This window comes from Canis lupus, chromosome 19, assembly GCF_003254725.2.
Source record: "Canis lupus dingo isolate Sandy chromosome 19, ASM325472v2, whole genome shotgun sequence".
Classification (NCBI taxonomy): domain Eukaryota; kingdom Metazoa; phylum Chordata; class Mammalia; order Carnivora; family Canidae; genus Canis; species Canis lupus.
This window is the reverse complement of record NC_064261.1, coordinates 51,347,781-51,371,863: the sequence shown is the minus strand read 5'-3', so window position 1 is coordinate 51,371,863 and position 24,083 is coordinate 51,347,781. Positions and strand designations below refer to the sequence as shown.

General features: G+C 34.3%; 1 protein-coding gene across 1 annotated transcript in view; it reads right to left on the bottom strand.

Annotated features, from left to right (window-relative positions):
- EPC2 (enhancer of polycomb homolog 2) overlaps nucleotides 1-24,083 on the bottom strand; it is a 117,562-nt gene that overhangs the window by 16,744 nt on the left and 76,735 nt on the right. Inside the window, 6 exon segments of the mRNA XM_025431786.3 lie at nucleotides 57-146; nucleotides 3,813-4,004; nucleotides 6,205-6,337; nucleotides 7,334-7,482; nucleotides 14,725-14,931; nucleotides 20,882-21,027. Of these exon segments, the coding sequence (XP_025287571.2) occupies nucleotides 57-146; nucleotides 3,813-4,004; nucleotides 6,205-6,337; nucleotides 7,334-7,482; nucleotides 14,725-14,931; nucleotides 20,882-21,027 (917 nt within the window).

Here is a 24,083-nt window from a genome sequence, read left to right as displayed (position 1 = left end):
AACTACCTATTAATTCCAGTTCATATATATATACTACAAAAAAATGAAGTTCTTACAGCATAATACTGGCATCCTGCTCGCCTCCTGAAAGCACAGGGACCATCAGGATCATTTTCCTCTTCAGGTTCTGATACTGGGGATGGTACCTAGAAAAAAGAGGCATGAGACATTCCATTCAGGAGTTACCAAAGTCAACAGATCAGTCTTTATAATGGTCTAAAATCAGAGTCCGATCATAAACAGTAAATCATTCCTACATTACTTCTGGTAGGCAATAAATTCTCCCAAAGAGTTAAAGACCAGCAAAGATTCTCTATGGTTAAAAATGATTATTTTGGATGGGTTAGTTCTTGAAAGTAAGTTAACATGGTTTTGTGTAATGGATTCTGAACATGTAAGTACTTAAGAATTAGTAGTTTTTATATACCCACTTGTATATTTTGTAAATAATGTATGTGACCATGAATGCTTTATTTTTATTTTGACAGTTATGCTTCACTTATAAGTACATGTATTTTTATGCAATGACTTTCTCTGTAATAGAGTCAAATCTAGGAAGTTAAAACACTATTTATAAAGCTTATGAATAGTGCTCCCTCCAAAGTGATTAAGGGCATACATTTTTCTCAAAGGGAGTCCCTTATTTCCCTACCCATTTTTTAATAATCACTTTTTAAAAAAGTTTTATTTAAATTCCAGCTAGTTAACGTATAGTGTAATATTAGTTTCAGGTGTACAGTTTAGTAAAACCACTTTTTTAAACTTAGTAGATCAGAAGCAGAAAATTAAAAGAAAGAAAACTTGCTAAAAGTAAGCAGACTGGTTGCAGAAAGAAGTGATAAGCCCATAATCTGACAGCAAAAGAAAAAAATACTTTCAAAAAGCTGTCACATAATTTAAAAGCATTCTGCCTGGAACTATGTGATCTTAGATGAAATATCGCTGTATAATGTGAGTGGACCCCTGGGGCAACACTGATTAATTAGAGCAAACTTTATATCATAAAAGATGGATTAAATGATATACAAATATACTCTGATACAGCAGAAAATAATACGGTTTAGAAAAATTTCTACTCATAATGGTTAAAATTAAAAAAAAAAGTTTTGGTACTTAAGTTTCAGTTGTCTCGCAATTTCACTTTGGAGAACATCTCTTTTTCTGACAATGCTGGCTCAACCATATTTACTTGCAAATTTTGAACCTCACAAATCCCTCTCTTCCTATTTTGAGAGGAAAAATGTGTTCTCTACATTATTTCCAAACTGTGGTAATTACCACTGAGCAGGGTCATCCAGGGGATAAAGGCATTTGTTTGAGGTTGCAATATACCTCCACCAACCCTATGGGGGAGACACAGAAACAGTAAGCTGGGGCTGATTCTTCTTCCCAGGGAACCAAGCCCCCAAACCCAAAATTTGAAAGGAAATCCCAAACATGAATTTTATACTTTGGTTCCTTTGCAGATCATCTACCTCCTCTAAAATACACAGAAGGAAGCGTTACAAACTCTTAGAAATTCTTTTATTTATTTATTTTTTTAAGAAATTCTTTGCATAAAGTATACCACCCCTTTGTCCTGACCATCATTCCCCAGGAGTGGATTCCAGGATTTAGTGTGAGACAAAGGAAGAGAGAGCTGCATTAGAAGAATCAGAAGCATAATCAAGAAAAGATAAGGGTTTTTAATTCTGCTCTGCTGCAAATCAGTTGGGATAGGTCTGGTTAAAATGTTCTCTTAAGGCTCCCTATTCATTCCTATGTTCCTTGTTTACTAGACAAAGAAGAAACATATGATTATTTTAATGATCTTCTTAGCAATAAAATACTGATTTTGTAACAGCTACATCCTTAATAGCTGCCTAATGAATGATGTCCAACTACATAGGTAAATATGAATTCTTCAGCAAGAAGGGGATATCATTATAAAAATTTATAAGGGTTTTTAAAGACCTAGTTAAAGGACTCAGGAAACTAAGTTTTAAAATACAATTCGAAATTTCAAAATTTTCATGTGGGTTTGAGGGCTGGGGACTATAAGAATTCAGAACAGAAACAAAGGTCCCTTAATGCACGAGGAATATATAGGACTAGTATGTGAACTTATGCCTTACCATCAGGGTAATGGACTGATTTTAGCAAGAAAGGAAGTTTCTACAGGTCGTAATATCCCATATATCACCTTAAATGGCTAAGGTGTAAAAGCAAAGTTTTATAGGCTCTCCTGAGTACCACCAATATAAGGCTATTATTGATACATAATAATCCATGTCATACCCTTACTTAAAATTCTTTAATAATGCTTCAGAATATATAATGTAGATAAAAGCCATTTGCCACCTGGCTACTACTACTCCAAGTATCATCCTGTTCAGCCTCTCTTCCCTTTTGCATTCTATGCTCCAGCAATGCTGAACTGCTAGCAGTTCTCATTCATATGCTGTTTCCTCTGCCTAGAGCCTATCCCTACTTCTTGTATATGGAAAACTACTATTTGTTAGGACATTATTTTCCTCATTTCTTCAAAATGGCCATATCCCATGGCTCTTCAAAGCACTGAGTCTAACTGGATTTTCCTTTGACAAAAGTAATGAATTATTTCATTTAGTGCTTTTTAAGAGTGTACTAAATTAGACATATCTTTGTGCATTTGTTACAATCCAGATGAATGCTAAAATATTATCTGGGATAGAAAAACTAAATTAGTGATAGAAGAGTAAAAAAATATGTAATATAGCAAAAGGGGACCCATTTCACAATTTCATATAAACTCTAGATTTTAAGTAGTTATAACCATAAACTATTTTATAGATAATCTTGCTTCCAGGCATATCTGTAATACTGGTTTAAAAAGTTTTTTCTTTTAAAGCAATGAAGCAAAAATGTTAAAATAAAATAACATGTATTTGTTGCAGCATCTCTTTAGGTTGCCTATACCATATGAAAAAGAAAAAAGAAAAGGGTATTGCTAGATGAGGTGCTAAGTATAAATATGTATCTTTTAAAATTGATCCTTTAATATACAAAGGTCCTGTTTTAAAAATAGCACTTGTCAAAGTAAAATTAAGATTTTAAAACTGCAAACATTTTGCTATTAACTGTTGCAATATAAACCAAAGAATTATCTTCACAATTTATAATTTGAATAACTTCTTATAAATCTTCAAAATTAAATGGTTATTGCCAAAGTAGCAAAATTTACATTAAAAGTTGTAGAATAGAGCAGCCCTGGTGGCGCAGCGGTTTAGCGCCGCCTTCAGTCCAGGGCGTAATCCTGGAGACCTAGGATCGAGTCCCACGTCAGGCTCCCTCCCTGCATGGAGCCTGCTTCTCCCTCTGCCTGTGTCTCTGCCTCTCTCTCTGTGTCTCTATGAATAAATAAATAAAATCTTTAAAAAAAAAAAAAAAGTAGAATAAAATGCTAGTGGAATATGGCAAAAAGAAAAAGGGAATTATTATTGGTGAATATTTATATAATTATGTATTAACTATTTTAAAAGACCATAATCCATTTCTAATAATCTACCTTAAATACAGAGGGAAAGAATACTAACATTCATTTTTATATAAGGGAAAACTGAAAACCGCCTAAATGCTCCACAGAGAATAAATTCTACCCAACTGATAGAAAATAATGCAAAATAAATACCATTTCAGTGGCCACATAAATAATGTGGAAAATGTATATATATATATGCTATATAACATTAGGTGAAGAAAGTTAAGACTCAAAATTAAGAGGTTATGTTTTAAAATATAGCAATATAAAAGACTAAAAGGAAATGTCTTTAAAATAGTTTTAAAACAAGCACCTGTGGAAATTCATCTTCATCTGAGCTGTGAAAGTCATATTGCTTAATGTCACTCTTATTGATCACAGGCAATGTCTCAGGAGTGGGTTGCTGAGATGTTATCAAAGCCTCTGCTTTAGGCTTCTTTGGGTACTTCTTCTTTTGACGAACCACATCAGAAGCCTCTTCTTTCAAAGACAAATGATGAGGGTGCTGTTTACATGACGATTTTTCCCCCAAAAGGAAGAAATGAAAATCATTTTAGAAATCATGAAAAACTAAACTGCTCTTTGAAAAACATACATTTTTACCCAGGAGGTGATTTTATTTACTGTTTTTAATATGCAAAAACTATGTGATCATAAATTGAAAAAGGTTTTACTTTTTGCAAGTTATGATTAAAAATCATAATGGTACTTAATTTGCTTTTTATTGCTATTTTTACTTAAACTAAGATATTAGTGATTTTTAAAAATTGCTCTATTATTATGCAATCCAGCATTTAACAGTACTTCAATTTTTATTTAAATTCACTGTATTAATAATTAATGACTATTTTTAAAGTAATTTGATTTAGATAAATTCATTGATTTATTTCTACACTTATTTCCAATTTTTAAAAATGTCTACAGCTGGTACATTTTTGGAGAAAAATAAGTTTATTAACTAGAAAAAAAGCTTACTTTTTTTAGAATGCACAATTACTGCTTCAACCGAACAATAATCAAACTGTTCTCAAGTACCCCAGAGTTGTGACAGCACTTGAGAGGCCATTTGGCAGGAGACTAATGGGGAGGGTTTCCAGCCCCACCTTGCTCTCAACTCCTCAGCCAAGAAGCTCTAATCTGTTTTAACATAACGGTATTTCTTTTAATAAGTAGGGATCTACTGCTTAAAATGTTTGAAAATGATTGTTCTAAAAAAAAAAAAAGAAAATGATTGTTCTAAGCACCAAAGTACAAGCAATATGAAAGTGAAAAAATAATTAGGAAGTTCTACATTTTCCCATGTAGTCCACATTTCTGTTAAAACTACCGCAGGGTCAAGAATGGTACACACAATGAAAATGCTGCTTACTTAGTGATATAGCTGGGTTTCACACAATGGATATAGCTAGGACGTCAAAAAGAAAATCCCTACCTCATTCTTAGAAACTACCTATATTTTAAGGTGGGATGTATGACTAAGTAAATAAGGTTAACTGTGTTTAATGGGGTAGAGCAACAATGGATGCAACTGTATCTCTAACACTAGTAAACAGGGTGAGCATTTACATTTATAGATGGTCTGAAATAAGAATCAACGAACGTATAATAAAGGCTGAGTCTGTCAGTTTTTTCTGGTTGAGATTTCATTTCTAGGCCTACCAATCATATACCTGGAAAAAGCACTGGTTTATATAAAATGGATTTTAAAAAATAACTTAGAAAATTACATGTATTGCACTGGTAAATTTTTGGCTATAGAGGCAAGTATGATTTTAAAAGAATCAGGTAGATGGGCTAGATGCCTGTGATGAATAAGAAAGAACTTTGGTGTTTGAATTGACATCAGTTGAATAAAAGGAGGAGTCTTGCCGCTCCATATTCTTCTTTGACCTTTAAGAATAAACCCACAGAAAGTAAGAATTGTGTACATTTTTAAAAGATGAATTTTCCACAAACACCCTATGTTGCTTTTTAAATCTTGCTACAAAGTAAAGCTCTATTGTCTAAATACTCAATCAATACCTATTATTTAAATTTAAGCTCCTTAGAGGTTTTATTAACTTTTGTATTTCTCAACTGAATATTTTAATTAATGTACCAAGTGAACACTGAATAAATACAATTCCTTTAAATCTAAGAGACCAAAATAATCATGTAGTCTGGCTCTTTCTATTAGGAAGAAAACAGGATCTGGAAGTTACAGGACTTCTTCAAATCACTCCAACTGGACAGCAGTTGATAAATGCTGGTTCTGGAAGTGATGATGAAAATAAGAATAACTTCAAATATCTCAGTGAATAAAGCTTTAATAGTAGATTTTGATGCCTACCACTACAATGCAGGATTTGCTTAGGCTAATGACACGTAAACTTTAATTTATCGATATTCTGTAGGAAAGCAGATGGCATAGTGAAAAGCACATGGTTTTTGGTGTTAGTTAGACCTGGACCTAAACCTTGAATCAGCCACTTATCAGCTATCTCATCTAGAAGTCACACAGAGGTAAAATCTATGTCAAAGGGCTGCTGTAAGGATTAATGAGTTAATATGTATGTAAAAATTCCTAGCAAAGTGCTTGGCAAATAGTAAAAACAACGCATGTTAATTATGTTTTTCTTTAACCAAATTATACTAAAGGTAACTGATGAAACCAGTAATTGTCTGATCATTATTACCATATGTGCTTCTCCCCAGAGGATATTCACCTTAGTTTTACATTCTTGGACTTTGTGATGATTTCCATTGTGAAGAGTTGCTGGAGTGGCATATAACTCTTTGTCTGATCTATTGATTTTCACTTCATTAAGGATTTCACCACCATAGTCTCCCAAGTGATATCTTGGAAAGGTAACAAAACGTAAGAAAACGTTTTATAGTTCAAAAATAAAACCAATGATATCTCAGTGAAATAGAACACAACTAATCAAATAGAGCCAACAATTTATCAGATTATTCTTAAAAGAGAAAATTTATGGGAATAAAGAAGTTCATATTTGCGATTTGGTGAAAACAAACAACCAAAAAACACAAAAAATCTCTAAGGGACACAGAAGACCAATTTCTCATTTATTCAATGTTTTCAAACACTGGGAAATGATGTTTAGAATGCTTACCTCAGGAATCACATAAAATTCTGTTCGGTTTAGTATAGTTTAATCATGTAGCTATGCAGGACAATGACTATTGCATTAGAGGACACTTTTTTTTTTTTTTTTTTTTTTTAAGATTTATCCATTCTAAAGAGAGTGTATGCAGACAGGGGAAAGGGAGGACTCTCAGAGGGACGGGGACAGGGAACATCTTCAGCAGATTCTCGCTAAGCATGGAGTCCTCCACTGAGGGGGGCTCTATCCCAGGACCCTGAGATTATGGCCTGGAGCTGAAATCAAGAGTTGGATGCTTAACTGCCTGAGCCACCCAGGCACCCCATAGAGAACACATTTTTTAAATGTGTTGAAACAAAACATGCTTTCTACCTAGTCAGAAATAAAGTCCTTTATAATATTCATTTCCCTCAAATTTTAATAGAAAGTTTAATAATAAAAATGGACAGAATGATCCCTAGGTTCTTTTCTAAATAAGATTCAATGATTCTTTAAAACAATGACGTATATTAGAGGATCTATACATATTATACACCAAAACATTCCTCAAACTTGTAATTCAAACTGATAATCTAGTTTTTAAAAAAACTAGCAACACAAGAATTCTTAAAAAAAAAATGTAGGTTTTGTTTGAGAATCTATTTCAATTGTTTTAAAGCTAGGCAACAAATCATATTTTGTCCATCATCTGGCTATTGCTGCAATTAGTATATAACAGTAGCAATGTTACCTTTTTTCCACAACTTCTAAGGTTAAGTGCAATAATTCTCGTTTTGTTTTCTCTCTTCTCTTAATCATTTCCAAAATTGTTATGGCTCTACTAAACTCTCGTCTCAATTTCAGCATCTTTTCATAAGAGGCTTCATCATTCTTACGATTCTATTGAAAGTAATTTTAAAAGAATAAACAATTAATCCAGTTATCCACATTTCCATTTTCATTCACCAAATCTTAGGAGACCCAAACATGTTCCATAAAATGTTAAATGTAAAAATGCTTTAAAAATTATGTTAAACAGCAACTACATAAGACAACCTATCTACTTAACTCTGAAAATAGAAATTTAAGCAAATAGTTCTTAAATATTGAAAAAAAATGTTGCCTACTGTTGAAAAGATGGGATAATAGAAGGGATCATTCCAATGTAAAGAAATATTTAAAAGTTTGCCTGAAACAAAACTGAATGTATCAGAAAATGTAATCCATTTAAATTGATGCAGGGTATTTTCCAGTGACGAGAGAAACAGTCCTGTCAAATCAAGGTTACCTAAAAATAGCCAAATTAGGTCTCTATCCATCCATCCAGCTCTGTAATTGTGGGATGAAAGGGTCAATAACACAATGTAAACACTTACAATGACAAGCAAAATTTCACTTCACAAACTTAGATATAAAACTGAAAGTGGGATATAAAGCATCTCAAGGAATGGGATTATTATGTTTCAAAGTAATAACACCTCACTGCAGGGTAGAAACAAGTGAAAACTCTGCATTTCAGAGTATTGTTAAGATATTCCCATTCTGAAGCTTAAGATTTAATTTGAACAACTCAGAGTGAAAGTCCTGCTTAATAACTAGAGAAGGCTCAGTTGTAATTAGCAGCACCTATTTGCATACGAAAGTTACTGTGAATATATTTTGTTTAATCAAATAACCACAGAATATTTTTATTAGGCATGAAACTATTTGTTTAAAAACAGACCATTAAAAAAAATAAAAAATAAAAAAAATAAAAAATAAAAAATAAAAACAGACCATTACCACCTCTCATTCTATGAATCCAGACTGACTGCACTTAAGCAATCTTTCCATCCTTGAGTTAATAATGCAATTGTACTACAGGGTATTTACTCAAATGATACAAAAACAGTGATTCAAAGGGGCACATGCATCCCAATGTTTATAGCAGCAGTATTCACAACAGCCAAAATATGGAAAGAGCCCAAATGTCCATAGACTGATGAATGGATAAAGAAGATTGTGTGTGGGGGCAGCCCTGGTGGCTCAGCGGTTTGAGCACCATCTGCAGCCCGGGGCCTGATCCTAGAGACCCAGGATGGAGTCCCACGTCGGGCTCCCTGTATGGAGCCTGCTTCTCCCTCTGCCTGTGTCTCTGCCTCTTTCTCTCATCTCTGTGTATTCTCATGAATAATTAAATAAAATCTTTTAAAAAAAAGAAGATTGTATGTGTATATATTGACTATGGAAAATTAGTCATAAAAAAGAATGAAATCTTGCCATTTGCAATTGCAAGGATGGAACTAGAATGTATTATGTTAAGCAAAATAAGTCAGAGAGAGAAAAATACCATAGGATTTCACTCATGTGGAATTGAAGAAACAAAACAGATGAACACAGAGGAAGGGAAGGAAAAATAAAAAAACCAACAGAGTGCCAAACCATGGAGACTCTTAACAATAGGGAACAAACAGGGTTGCTGGAGGGGAGGTAGGTGGGGGAATGGGGTAAATGGATAAGGGGCATTAAGGAGGGCACTTGTGAAGAGCACCGGGTGTTATACATGTAAATGATGAATCCCTAAATTCTACTCATGAAACTAATACTACAGTATATGTTAACTAACCAGAATTTAAATAAAATCTTGAAAGAAAAAAAAATCTTGAAAGAAAAAAAACCCAATATATTACAGAGATGACTGCTAAGGACACAAACTCTGCAGGAATAAAAGAGATTGTCACTTCATCAAGCAAGGATCACAAATATTTGGTGTGCTTACTGAGAACAAAGCAGATATGGAACATGCTCTAGAAGATACATTCTATGACCATTTGAACAGTTAAAGAAATAAGGATTTATGAACATATCCTAATTGATTTGATGTGAAAAATTACTTATAAATTTTTTTTTTACACTTATAAATATTAACCAAGGGCAGCCCCAATGGCCCAGCGGTTTAGCACCGCCTTCAGCCCGGGGTGTGACCCTGGAGACCCGGGATCGAGTCCCATGTCGGGCTTCCTGCATGGAGCCTGCTTCTCCCTCTGCCTGTGTCTCTGCTCTCTCTCTCTCTCTCTCTCTCTCTCTCTCTCTCTGTGTCTGTCATGAATAAATAAATAAAATCTTAAAAAAAAATATTAACCAAACCTTTTGTATTGTCCCTCTCTTTTATTATCAAAATAAAGTATGCTAAAAGTAGTTTAAAAATGAATGCAATAGGACATTAAAAGGAACCTGAAGCCAGGTTTCATATTGAAAGATTATAAAGGAGAAAATAAAACCTGAGAAAGATTCAATGTTTTACTCTTTTTCTTAAAATGCTGTTATTAATTCTTTTACGTTATCAAATGGAAATTAATCCCCCCCCCACCATACTATGTGACAAAAGGCAAAATGTAAAATACGGTTTTTAACAAAAAAAAAAATTTTTTTTTGGCCATCAGGCAGCAATAATACCTTCCAACTGAAAAAAAAAATTAACATTACCAAGAGCAACTATTAGAATGTCCCCTGTACAGAGTACTGCACATGTTCTCTACCCTCAAAAGGCTTAAAGTCTAAAGATTAATTTCCTTTTGATAAGGTAGAAGAATGACTTACACAGCATTTTAAAATACAGGCATGTAGTACCTTAAAAGAACTTAGTTTAGGTTATATTTTATAGGTGATAATTAATTTTCAAATATAAGAAACTACACCTAAAAGTCTAACAAGGACATACAAATTCAAAGATGAATAATGACACAAAGTTACATACCAGCTGAACAATATTCAAAAGTGCACCAGAACCTATTAAAATGAATCCTCTCTTCGCTAAGTGTTTCTTATGGATTACATGTTTCTGCCCTGTCTTTACTAGTCATTTCCTGCTCTCTTTAGGCCCAAATAAATAACTACCCTTCCTAATTTTTCCTTTTTACTAGTCCTGTCCTTTCTATTCTTTTTTTTTTTTTAACTTTTTATTTTGAAATAATTTCAGATTTACACGAAGTTTTAACAAATTCCTATATATCCTCATCCAGACTGCCCAAATGTTGTTATTTTACATTTGCTTTATCTGTCTCAATGTATGTATATCTATTATTTAGTCTGTACTATGACAGACACTATTTGTGTCCCCTGAAAATTCATGTTGAAACTCCAAGTCCTCAATGTGATAAAGGCAGTTAGGTCATCAGGGGTGGAGTCCTCACAAATGGATTTGTACTCTTATGAAAGAGATCCCAGAGAGCTTTCTTGCCCCTTCTCCTATGTGAGGACACAGCAAGATGACTTATGGACCAGGAAGTAGGCCCTCACCAGACACTGAGTCTGCTGGTACCTGTATCTCAGACCTCCTAGCCTCTAGACCTGTGACAGATAAATACTGTTTAAACCACTCAATCTCTGGTACAGCCAAAATGGACTAAGACAGATATACATGAATATATACAAATACACACAGATATGTAAAACGGTCATATTTTTAAATTTTTTTGAGATTAGTTGAATATATACTGCCCCATCATCCCTAAGCACTTTAATATGGACTTTCTAGAAACAATGATACTCTTCTTATAGTATCAAAATCAGGAAATATTGACTTTATTCATATTTCACTGATTGCCCTAATATCCTTTATAGCAACGAATACAATTGTTAAACATATTTTTATGTTATGTAATTATTGCCATAAAGGACATTAACGGGACAATAATTTTTATTAAATTCACTTAAAACAGCAACTTTTTTCCTGGTCTAGGATCTGATTCAGGATCACAACTGCACTTAATTGTCATGCACCACCTGAGCTGAAACTAAGAGTCAGCTGCTTAACTGACTGTGCCACCCAGGCACCCCACGATCTCAACATTTTTGAAGAACAGAGGCCACTTATTTTTGTAGGGTGCTCCTCTACTTGGTTTCTTCAATGTTTTTCCACAATTCAGGTTATGTATTCTTAACAGGATTATCACAGAAGTGATACTGTATCCCTCTCTTATATTAAGAATTAAACGAGGGATCCCTGGGTGGCGCAGCGGTTTAGCGCCTGCCTTTGGCCCAGGGCGCAATCCTGGAGACCTGGAATCGAATCCCACGTTGGGCTCCCGGTGCATGGAGCCTGCTTCTCCCTCTGCCTGTGTCTCTGCCAATCTCTCTCTCTGTGACTATCATAAATTAAAAAAAAAAAAAAAAAAGAATTAAACGCTACCTATTTGTCTGATTACTCTTGATGATAACTTTGATCACTCAATTAAGATGGTGTCTGTCAGGTTTCTTCAGTCAAATAACCTTTTTTAAAAAAGATTTTATTTATTTATTCATGAGCGACACGGAGAGAGAGAGAGAGGCAGAGATACAGGTAGAGGGAGAAGCAGGCTCCATGCAGGGAGCCCGATGCCCTGAGCCGAAGGCAGACGCTCAACCACGGAGCCACCCAGGAGTCCCAGTCAAATAACTTTTTAATTAAAAAAGTATGTTGTAGGATTATATACTTGTTTCTCATTAAATTTCCTCCCATTAGTTTAATACCCACTGATTCTAACTTTTGCCTGAAAAAATTGACAAATGGTGATTTTCAAACTTCCTCATTCCACTGACACTTAGAAGTTAAAATTCTACTGTAAGAGAAAAGTGTTCTCTTCTCTTTTATCAATCTCTTTAACCTACCAATCTTCCTTCCACCCATCCATCCATCCATATTAGTATGGACTCACGGGTTACTTATACTCCAGATGTTATTCATTACTCTATTTATCCCTCTCAGCAAACAGAGCTAGGAAATATAACTGTAATATATGTGTGTACATATACATGCACAGATCTGTATCTATTTCTAACTCTATAAATATAAAAACAGTGAGTTCATACTGACATCTTTTCTATGCTTTTAAGATGGCCCTATTCTTGTTTTCAAATCCACTCACTTCCTTTACTCTTCCTCACAGTGGTCTCTACCCTGGATCAACTCTTCTTTTTCCCAGTTACAGTTTTCTCTCTATTCCCATATTATACTTCTGATCTACTGCCAAATCTCTAGGGAAGTGGTTCTCAATCTGCTGCACTTTTTTTTTTTTTTTACCTTTTATTTTTTCAAACTGCTGCACTTTAGAATTAACTATAGATCTTTTTAAAACCAAGTATCCTTGATTGTTTTGAAGAACAATCTTCATAGGAGATTGTTCTAAGGAGCCAGATTGAGACCCACTACCCTGTGTTCCCTCTCCTGTCGATCTCATTTTTTCTGGGCCACACAGAAGGGAGAGAGAAAGCACAGATGTTAACAGTTGTGTCTATGGGGTTAAACATATTAAACACACATGCTGATTCAAGACTTCTTCCCAATCAGTGGTTTCAGACATGCTGGTGCCTTAAGACGGTCTCATTTAAGAATGTCCTTAAGTACTTAAGCATTCACAAATGAAATATTAGTTTAGTTTCAGAAGTCCACTATTTTTGCACCTTTGTATCTAGCTATACACGGGTTTTCTATTTTGTGGAAACAGAAAAGGAAGTAGAGAGCCTTTGTTAGCTGTATTCATTTTTGCATATCCCAAAGCTTGCTCACCTCTGGAACATGTAGGGGTATTCACTATTGAATGCTTTCCCAACTTTTTCATTTTGAAACACATAAACATTTCTAAACAGCACTGGTATGCATGAAAGGGAAGTAGTAGGTCCCACAACTGAAAACAGAGAGGAATAAAAAAACTACTAGAAAAGAAAATGTAGCACTCTGCAGAGGAAGGTGAAAATAACAGATAAGAGAAAGGGTAGGAATCAGAGAGTCAGGAAAAAGTGGTGCTAGTTATTGCACAGTGGTGAAGCACCTAAATATATGAACCCATTCTAGCAATTCTCAATATACACTGCGTAGAAAACAGTGATTTAACCTACTGAAGAATAAAATCAATGTAAATATTTAGAATATTGCTTACGTGTCAATAAATACTGCTAATTTTAATTACGTCAGACCCACTCACTAAAAGAAGCCAAATAGTATTCTTCCTTCAAAGACATTGCTAAAAGTCTATGTTTTGCAATATATCTGAATCAATTATATTTCTTTTAAAAAGCAGTTGGTAGTTCAGATTTTTCAATGGTTCAGATAAACTTCTTCATGTCCAACTGCCTATATTTACAAACTTATTTTAGTCTTTTTTAAGCAAGACGTTAAATCTTCACAAAGAATCTTAGATTTCCTTAGCTAAGAACTAAAACCAATTTGAAACCTTAGCCTGGGTTAGAGAATGTCATCTACTCTTGAGAAATCCAAGAAAGACTTACAGAAAATAGTTGTTTGCCAGTAGGAGAATTTCTCCTAAAATATACTATTCCTGGCAGCTGTTATGCTTCACAGCTGTTATATTAACAACTGACAAGGACAAGCTTTTAATGTTAGGAGAAACAGGAATCTGCAGAAAATGCTTTGCCTCCAAATCAGAATTCCTTATAATTTTACATTTATATGTTCCAATTTTTTTTGTGTTAGAAAATGTGTTACTATGCATGGTGTTTGGAAGACAGTGAATACCTCCTATGAAATAATACCTTCCGCTATACCATATCATTCCACAACATGAGACCCTGTTTCTTACTTAAAATTCTGGCTCACACTGCTTCTGAAAGGCAGATGGGGACAGGTTCATCAATTTGAAATCTGACACAACGGACAACTCAGAAAAGAAGAAAAACATTCCACTGTTACTTTTGACTATTGGCAGAACAGGCTTGAAAATGAACCTTTCCCTACTTCTCCATGACACCATAGTAGCTAGAGGCAGTAGAGTCCATTTTATTTGCAAGAATTAGAATATGGTTTTAAAGAAGCTATAAGCTCTTAAGCTTCACAAACAAGAGGATATGTATAGAATGTATATACAATGTACTGAAGAACTCAAATTTCTGAGGTACATAAAGATACATAATTCCTTTTACCACTTCAATCATAAGTCTCAAATGGTATAAGCAGTAGACTTATAAAGGGCATGGGTATTAGGTATTATACCAATAGAAGCCAACCAATACAAGATACTGAAGAGCAGGATTTCTAACCTCAGGTTCAACAACATTATGAGCTTCCGTGTATATCAAGGTATTCAAAATTATTTGTCATTAGCAGAAAAAAAAATTGGTCTTAAATACTATGAAGGTACACTCAATTAAATCTAATTTGCACATTACCTTTCGAGTTTGCATTTTCTCTGTTCTCCTCCGAAAGGCAACATAAGGGTCATTGTTGGTAGAGCCGTCCCTTTTCTCTTGTTTTATCTGAGGAATGAGGGACGGTCCCCTGCAGTTTTTACGTTTTCTTACCCAGTAGTCATACACAGCTTTAATAAGGTAATCATCTTCGTTTAGCAGCAGTTTTGCTTCCTGAAGTGTTACAAGCTAAATGAAAAACACAAATTATCATTAACTGTGACGTTTGAAAAATAGAAATCCAGGTTACTATGCCTACAGAAAAAAATGTGTGATCAGTCTAACAATTATGATCAGACATCATGATGGCAGAAAACACAATTCAATCTGACAGAGGATTTACTAATAAGGAGATGTATCCAAAAATTTATATTTTGCTCTGAGAGGTAGTAAGTACAACTTAGTAGTTTAGAAGACTAAATGAACAACAGTTGGGAAGACTGCATAGATTTATGCTTTAGTTAAGTCTTGGACTAGAAAATATCTATGGTCCACCAAAATTCTGATATTCTGTAATTCTACACATTTAAAGATCTACTAGTTTTCAACTTTTTGTGCTTTTGTTCTTCAACAGAAACTAGAAGATACAGAAAGGTTTTTTCTATCTCCCTATAAAATGAAAGATGATTATTCTCTAATATACTGCAACGAATATAACAAGTTTATTATTTTTAAAGATTTTATTTATTTATTCATGACAGACACACATAGAGAGGCAGAGACACAGGCAGAGGGAGAAGCAGGCTCCCTGCAAGGAGCTCGATGTGGGACTCCCGGATCCCAGATCCCAGGATCATGGCCTGAGCCAAAGGCAGACACTCAACCACTGAGCCACCCAGGAGTCTCAACAAGTTTCTTTTGAAACTATAAAAGAACTCTTCTTGCAAAATAGTAAGCATATTTCTAGAAGTTTCAACACTACACAATTTTGGATTTCTTGTACTAATTAATAAAGGCAATTCCTCTACCCAAACTGGTTAAATACTAGAGAATCCTTGTTCTCAACACTCATTCTGCTGACACTGTTATGTCTGGGACAGTGACTCTAGGATGGTTCCTCTAGAATCTCTCACATTGATATCTCAGGGATCTAATTCTCCTTTATCAATGAAGTCAATATAATGTTGACCTATCTCAAACCAAGGTTTGTAAAAATTTGCTTGGTCACATCTAATTTTTTACTGCTTGTGAAGATCAAATAGACTGATCAGCTTTAGCAGGATGGATTATGGGTTATCCATATCCATTTACAGTGAACTCTAGAAAAAGATTATAGAGTTTTAACGCTGAAAAACCTCAATGAAGTGCTCTTATTTACTTTTATCATTTTGGAGATGAAGATTCATTTTCAAAACAAGTTCTTCCCTAGCAAATGTTTTCCTAAAACTTGGAAATTAAGGGAAAAATTTTCTCACTGAAACATAGGAATTGATCTGAGGGTTGTATGAAGTCTACTGAAGATAGCATGATTCACCGAAGAGATTTCTGATATCTGATTTCTCATATGGGTATAACTTCATGGAATAAATGCAATGATCATTTGGATTTCCAGTCCTATGATGTTGATTACCAGGGCTAATTAGTTGGTTTCTTACTATAATTAGGCTGCCAAGATTGGCCGCAGGAAAAGAATACACTGACAATGTCAATTCAAGTATTCCAGTCCATGTAATGATTACATTTAGTGCCATAAAATTGTATGTGGTCACACTTTGGCTTACTCAATGTCTCAGTCAAGTCACCTTAAATGCACCTAAGAGGCTGAGTAACGTGGTCTTTAAAGTAGGGGGCCAAAGCCTAGATGGAGACCAAACCAAAAGAACCAGTATTTCCACATCAACTTTAAATGGACACCTTTGTTTGCTGAAATTCTCTGGAATAGTCCAAAGTCTACATGCCAGTGGTAGAGTTAGAACCAAGCTTTCTGGATCTACTAAAATTTGACCTCATGCTTAAAAAGCATCAGAACATTAGCACTGGCAGCTCTCATGTGCTCTGAGGACCATGGGAAACCATTGTTTTTTCAGCTGTTTGGTCATTCGGTTTCTGGTAAAGTTTTATCACCTTCACTAACTATATAAAGAACATGCTCTAACTTATAGAGTGGAGAGGGGGATAGGTTTCTTTCCATCAAGCTGCAGAGCAGTACTGAGTTTCTTATACAATACTATCAGAAGGACACTGCTTCCTATCTTCCTGAAGGAGATGTCAGGCAATTAAAACACTGCCTCGTATTTCCTTCTCTGGTGATTCTTGCTCCTTTCACAAAGGTTCTTCTGCCTGGTTGATAAGTACCCTCTTTATGTCTCAGGTAACAAGAATTCAATACACTGTTTACAGTTAAAAACATCCTGACATTTCTTTCCCGTGTTAACTATATTTCTCAGCTAATTGATGTTTTTATGTTGCTATACAGTAAACTTTTATTGGGTAATCTGGGTTTTAATCATTCTGTTAAAATTATCTCTGGCTATTCTAAGGCAATCGGTATTCACTTGCATCATTATTATTATGCTGACAGCATCAATCTGAGAGAGCAAGAACTATCTGCAGATACAGTAGCCCCAGATTATTATGACACAGGATTAAAAATCTGCAAAATCTGAATCCTACTACTTTTTTACCTTAAGAAAAAAAGTTCTGCCATTTAGCACTTTCTCCACCAGAAAACAATGGAAACCAGTACTTAACAAAAAGGTTCATGATATTTATTATTTCTAAGACACTTCTGAGTTGTCTGATTTACTTGTTTACATAGATTCATGATTCAGCATTTTTAGCAAGTACATTTAGAATACACAAATGAATAAATTACATACAAAAAGTAATGTTTTAAAAATATAGTCAGTTAAGCACTAAATAATCAACTATTTATATCAGCCCATCTGGTGTTATATAGGTTGTGCAGAAATTAGGAAAAAAACTTCAAAATAAAACTACTACCTACAGAAACTTAAAATATGGCAATCAAGGCAAGACAAATACAATTTTTAACAAGAGAACAGTGTCAGAACTTTAGAACTGAGTATTAGTGCATTAAGATAGAGGGCAGAACTATAAATTACTCCCTTCTAGGAGTACCTATGTTGCTAGCTTAAGATATAAGGATAAATTCTGAGGACAGATCGTGAAGGAAATAGCAACAAGAGGTAGCAGAGGATGAGATGAAGAAAGAAGATTCTTCTAATACTACAGGGGATATTTAGTAGGATGCGGGCTAAAATGGATGGATGACAATGAGAAAGCCATTGGTGATCTGGGTACAATTTCAGTATACTGAAATGCACTGGGGTAGGAGTAAAAGTTAAATAATATGACTAACCTTTTAAAAATGTAATGGACAGACAGACAGACAGAAAGAAAGAAAGAAAGAAAGAAAGAAAGAAAGACAAAGGGTGGCAGTTTACTGAGAAAGATGAAGTCAAATAAAAGGGTCTCTTGTAAATAGGGACCCTTGGCAAAGAGAGGAAGATGGAATATGCAAGGAATATACAGGTGCATGAAGAAGAGTTAGAATTAGAAATTTAGGGACTGAATGAAAAGGGATAAAACACACATCACTATGAGTTTTGGGAGTCAATGGAGAGAGAAGGAATACAGAACAGGATCATGTGGAGCTAAGAGAGTAATTCAGAAAAATTAAACTTGAGAGGTCTGTGGATTATCTAGGTGGGGATGGCAATAGCACGAAAAGAGAAAAAAGAAAAGTCCTGGAGCTTGAGAAGGAGGTCAAGGGTAAAGATACATATATATATAATATTCACCCTCATAAAAATGCTTGCTAAGGTGATATTAACCCCAAACACATAGGATAAAAATCTCAAGAACAGAATTTCGAGAAACTCTAATGTTTGCAGAAATTAACGAAAAGGACTCAGTAAAGGACAATTAGAAGGAATGATCACAGAAAATAACACACACACCCCCCAAAAAATCAGAAGAGAATGAAGTATATTCAAAAGACCAAAGGTGATGAGTTTCAAGAAATAGGAGCGCTCAATTAAAATGAATGAATGGGGACTGAAAATAGTCACAGCATTTGGCAACAGGAATCTTCAATAATGGCTTCATTGCAGCAGCCTCTACAAAATGATGGGGGCAGAAGCTTTGTCTCAGTCTTTTATGTCTTCTCTACCAACCTAACAAATATTGCTTTAACCACAAACTTGATTCCTTGCCTTGAGATCTGCTACTATGTTAGCTGCCAAGAAAGGAAAATAAAGAAATTCATGAATCCACATTTCAGGCACCTAAAATAACAGCCTTTGGTATCTTTAATCCTTTATCCTAATAACAGGACCATTATCTTGTCCCTAAGATGAACCTCTACCTTTCTCTACACTGCTGAAAGCAGGTGCAATCATTCTCTGGGCCTACCCAGTTTTAGGATTTAAAAGCTTGTCACTGAGCAAAGAGAAGTAATAGGATATTTTACTGACTATACATGAATCATTAATTGTATTGTTCACACATGCTTTTTGTGTCCCCACTTAGAGAAGAAGCTCCCCAAGGGCAGAACATGTGTCATCTCTCTTGTTCACCGAAGTACTAAATAAATATTACTGACAGAAATGAAATAAAGCCAATTACAGAACAGAGAGCTGAAGGCTTCTGATGATACAATTTCAGCCACCACGAGCAATTTCTGAGCAATTATGGAAAGTAGCAGAAATGCTGAAATAAAGACTATATCTAGGATTGCTAGAAAAGTTTGAATATTAAGAAAAATGAAATTATACCTAATGTCAGTGGATCAAAACCTCAGGAAAACTGTGAGCACTAGTAAGAATATTTTTGGTACTTAAATCTGATAATTAAAACAAATTTCCAATAAAAAAAAGAATCTCTCAAAAAGCCAACTAAGTTGAATTTTACAAAATTCAGTTTTTTAATGTCTTTTTGACTACACATTAAATATTACTTTCCATCCCAAGGCGGGGGGGGGGGGGGAGGGGAAACTGGTAGAAAGGCTAAATGTGCAGCAAAGTCCTTTCGCCATGGAAAAGTTATTTAAAGGACTCAAGTTGGGAGGTAAAGGAAAATAATGAATTTCTAATGGGCAAATTAATGAAAATTGTTAACAGTCTACTGTAAAACATTTATTTCTATAACTTCTTACATCAATAACAATTAATATATATTAATATACCACACAAGTACACCAGAATTTTTTTTAAAGTAGTTTATTTTTAAAATCCAATTACAATATCTAGAAGACGTTCATAATAATAAACTTGGAAAACAGAAAAACAGAATAAAGAACATAAAAATCACCAATAATTTGATCACCTAAATAGAACCGTTAGTGGTATTTTGTTGGGCTTTCCTGATCTTTTATTCAATGCACACATATAAATGTAATGCTTTAAATGAATCTCATAGTTTTGTCCTTAACAATTCTGTTTCCTTTTTTTGAACTCTAACATATAAGGAATAATTTCCATTGATATTCAAAATAATGGTTTTTAATGGCTGTGTGATATCCTACCCTACACACAATTTGTAGGTTATTCTAAACATCCTTGTTCAAAAATCTTCGACATTTTCGCTATTTTTTTTTTTTGAGAATGATTCCTAGAGGTAGGATTACTAAACCAAAAGGTATAAATATTTTAAGGTTCCTGAAATATGCTGCCTAATTGCTTTCCAAGAAGGCCATACCATTTTTAATCCTCTCTACCATATTTAGAATGACCCACTAAAGAAAATTATTTGTGAAGTTTCTTCTTCACTAAAAGTTTTAAATAGTATATAAGTAAAACTAAAATACATCTGAAATGACAGAGTACCTTGATAAATCTAAGCAGCAAGTAAGATTTGGTATGAGCTATCTGCCTTAGAGACACAACCAAGCAAATTTAGCCTATGGAAAGGATGAAGAAGATATTATATAGCATTGCAGCTAGTATTATTTTTATATCCAAAAAAGAAGAAAGGTCAGAATAGTACTCTTCATACTTATTCAAAGACATTATGCTTAAGTTTTCAGTTCCAGGAATACTGTAAATAGAAATTCTAGGATGTCAGTAAAATTTAAAAGGCAGTATAATACAATATACTTAGGTCTAAAGAAAATGCAAAATAAAGCTGCTAATTGGATTAATAGTAAGACAGGAGACATTTTTACAAGGTACAGTACCTGATTAGAACTGGCTTTTTCAAGTCTGTCAATCATAATTTCAAATTGCAAAGGCTTAATTTCCATCTTTCTGTTAAGTCTATTTAATAAGGTCTCATCTTCTGAATCCATATCATAATCTGGTTGCTCGTTGTCTAGATTAAAGGCTAGAAAAGAAAAGAAAAATTCTTCAAACTGAAGAGAAATTATGGAGTTATATAGTGTTTATATTTGACCATATAATATTCCTAAATTATAACACATAGACCAAAGAGGAGCTCATGAGCTGACATCTAAAAATCAGTTTCATGGGATCCCTGGGTGGCGCAGCGGTTTGGCGCCCGCCTTTGGCCCACGGCGCGATCCTGGAGGCCCGGGATCGAATCCCATGTCGGGCTCCCGGTGCATGGAGCCTGCTTCTCCCTCTGCCTGTGTCTCTGCCTCTCTCTCTCTCTCTCTCTCTCTCTGTGTGACTATCATAAACAAATAAAAAAATTTAAAAAAAAAAAAAAAAAAAAAAAATAAAAATCAGTTTCAGAGTATACTTGAAGCTAATGTAACGCACACGTTGTGTCAACTACTGTAAAAAGAAAAATCTTAATTCATATATGACTTAAAATAACAGAACACAGTAAAAGCAATAAAAAATTAATTTATTCTAAAAATAACAGATCACAGTTAACTACTGAATGGGAAAAAATACTTGCAAATGACATATCTCATAAAGGGTCAATATCGAAAATAAAGAACTTATCCAACTCAACACCAAAAAAACAAATAATTCAACTAAAAAAAGGGCAGAAGACATGAACAGACACATGAAAGGATACTCAACATCACTCATCACCAGGCAAATGCAAATCAAAACTACAAAGATACTACTTCACACTTGTCAGAATGGCTAAAATAAAAACTCAAGAAAACAGTTAAGTGTTGATAAGGATGTGGAGAAAAAGGAACTGTTTGGCAAGGTTGGTGGGAATGTAAACTGGTGCAGCCACTGTGGAAACCAGTATGGAGGTTCCTCAAAAAGTCAAAAAACAGAACTACACTATAATACAGTAATCACACTACTGGGTATCCATTCAAAAAAATATAAAAACACTAATTCAAAGGGCTATATGTACCCCTATGTTTACTGCAGCATTATTTACAATAGCCAAACTATGGAAGCAGCCCAAGTGTCCAACAATAGATGAATAGATAAAGAACATGTAGTATACATACAATGGAATATTACTCAGCCACAAAAAGAACTGAAATCTTGTCATTTGCAATGACATGGATGGAGCTAGAGAGTTTAATGCTAAGTGCAATAAGCTAATCAGAGAAAGACAAATACCATATGATCTCACTCATATGTAGAAATTAACAAACAAAACAATTGAACAAAGCAAAAAAGAGAAAGACAAACCAAAAAACAGACTCTTAACTAGAGAGATTAGATGGCTACCAGAGGAGACGTAGTAGAGTCTAATAGGTGAAGGGGATTAATGGTACACTTATTTTGATGAGTACTGAGTAATATACGAAATTGCTGAATCACTTTATTGTACACCTGAAACTAATATAATGCTGTATATTAACTACACTGGAGTTAAAAATTAAAAATAAATACCTTTCACTAACTGAAAATAAAGCATCACGAAATACATGCCTTTTGGCATATATGTTTTCATCAGCAATTATTAAGAGAGGATATGTTTTTTTTTTTTAAGATTTTATTTATTTATTCATGAGAGACACACAGAGAGAGGCAGAGACACAGGCAGAGGGAGAAGCAGGCTCCATGCAGGGAGCCCGATGTGGGACTCCATCCTGGGTCTCCAGGATCACACCCTGGGCCAAATACAGCACTAAACTGCTGAGCCACCGGCGATGCCCAGAGAGGATATGTATTTATCAAAATGGTAGTTTGGTAACATGATGAAAAGCTATAGAAGAAAATTAAGAATCTAGAAATAAGGAGTGCTTCGCTGGTTCAGTCAGAAGAATATGCAAACTCTTGATCTTGGGGTCATGAATTCTAGCCCCAGGCTGGAAGTAGAGATTACTTAAAGAAAAACTTAAAAAAAAAAAAGAGTCTAGAAATAAACTCCAGTACAAAGTGTGTGATAAGTAATGGCATTTCAAAACACTGAGGACAAAGCAGATCATTAATAAAAAAGGGTTATACATACTAATTATCTTTAAAAAAACTTAAGTTGGAATTCTACTTCATTCCTAATACAATATATTATATATTTAACAAAATGTTATAGTAAAAAATAGCACAAAAAAATGCAAAAAGGAAATGCAAAGGGAAAACGTATGGTCAGGTACAAGCTCAGAAGCCATAAATCTGATCAAATACATGCAAACACAAAAACAAGATATGTGTCACTAATCAAATAGACTAAGATCTAAAACTTGATGATACGCTATTTTGGAATGAATGGGGGAAGAAAATCTCAAATGCTGTGAGGAGGAAATGAAAGCTGGTATTAGTTCAATTAAAATACATACTCTCGGACTTGGCAATTCTATTTCTGGGAATTTATCCTATAAATTCATACATAGAGACAAAGATAAATATACAAGAGTATTAGATGTGACACTGTAAGGAGTAACAAATATAAAACAATAAAACAATAAATAAATAAATAATTAAATAAATAAATAAATAAAACAAATAATGTACGTGGGAATAGAGAAACGTGATGGTTTGTACATACATGAAATAGAGGAAGCTCTGAAAATGAATGACAATGATATGGAAAGAAACCAATCTTAACTGGTGACAAAAGTTAGGGTACACAATAGTGTACATGTGCATTTAGACATATTTTTAAAATAAAATAGTATATGTATACATATATACTATTACAAAAGCACAGAATATTCTTTAAGTTTTGTTTGAGAGAGAGAAAACACGAATGGGAGAGACAGAAAGAATCTCAAATAGATTCCGCGCTGAGCAGGAGCCCAATGTGGGGCTTGATGTCACGACCCTGAGATGACAGCCCCAATGGAAACCAAGAGTCTAATGCCTAATTGACCACACCACCCAGGCACCCCCAGAATATTTTTATATAGTGCACAAATGTGTGTTTTTAAAGGGTAAGGAGAACACACACACACATACACACACACTCTCTCTCATAAACGCACAGAATACTTCTGGAAGGATATACAAGGAAGTGATAACAGCTTTCCACTTCTGGGAGGGAGGCTGTATAGATAG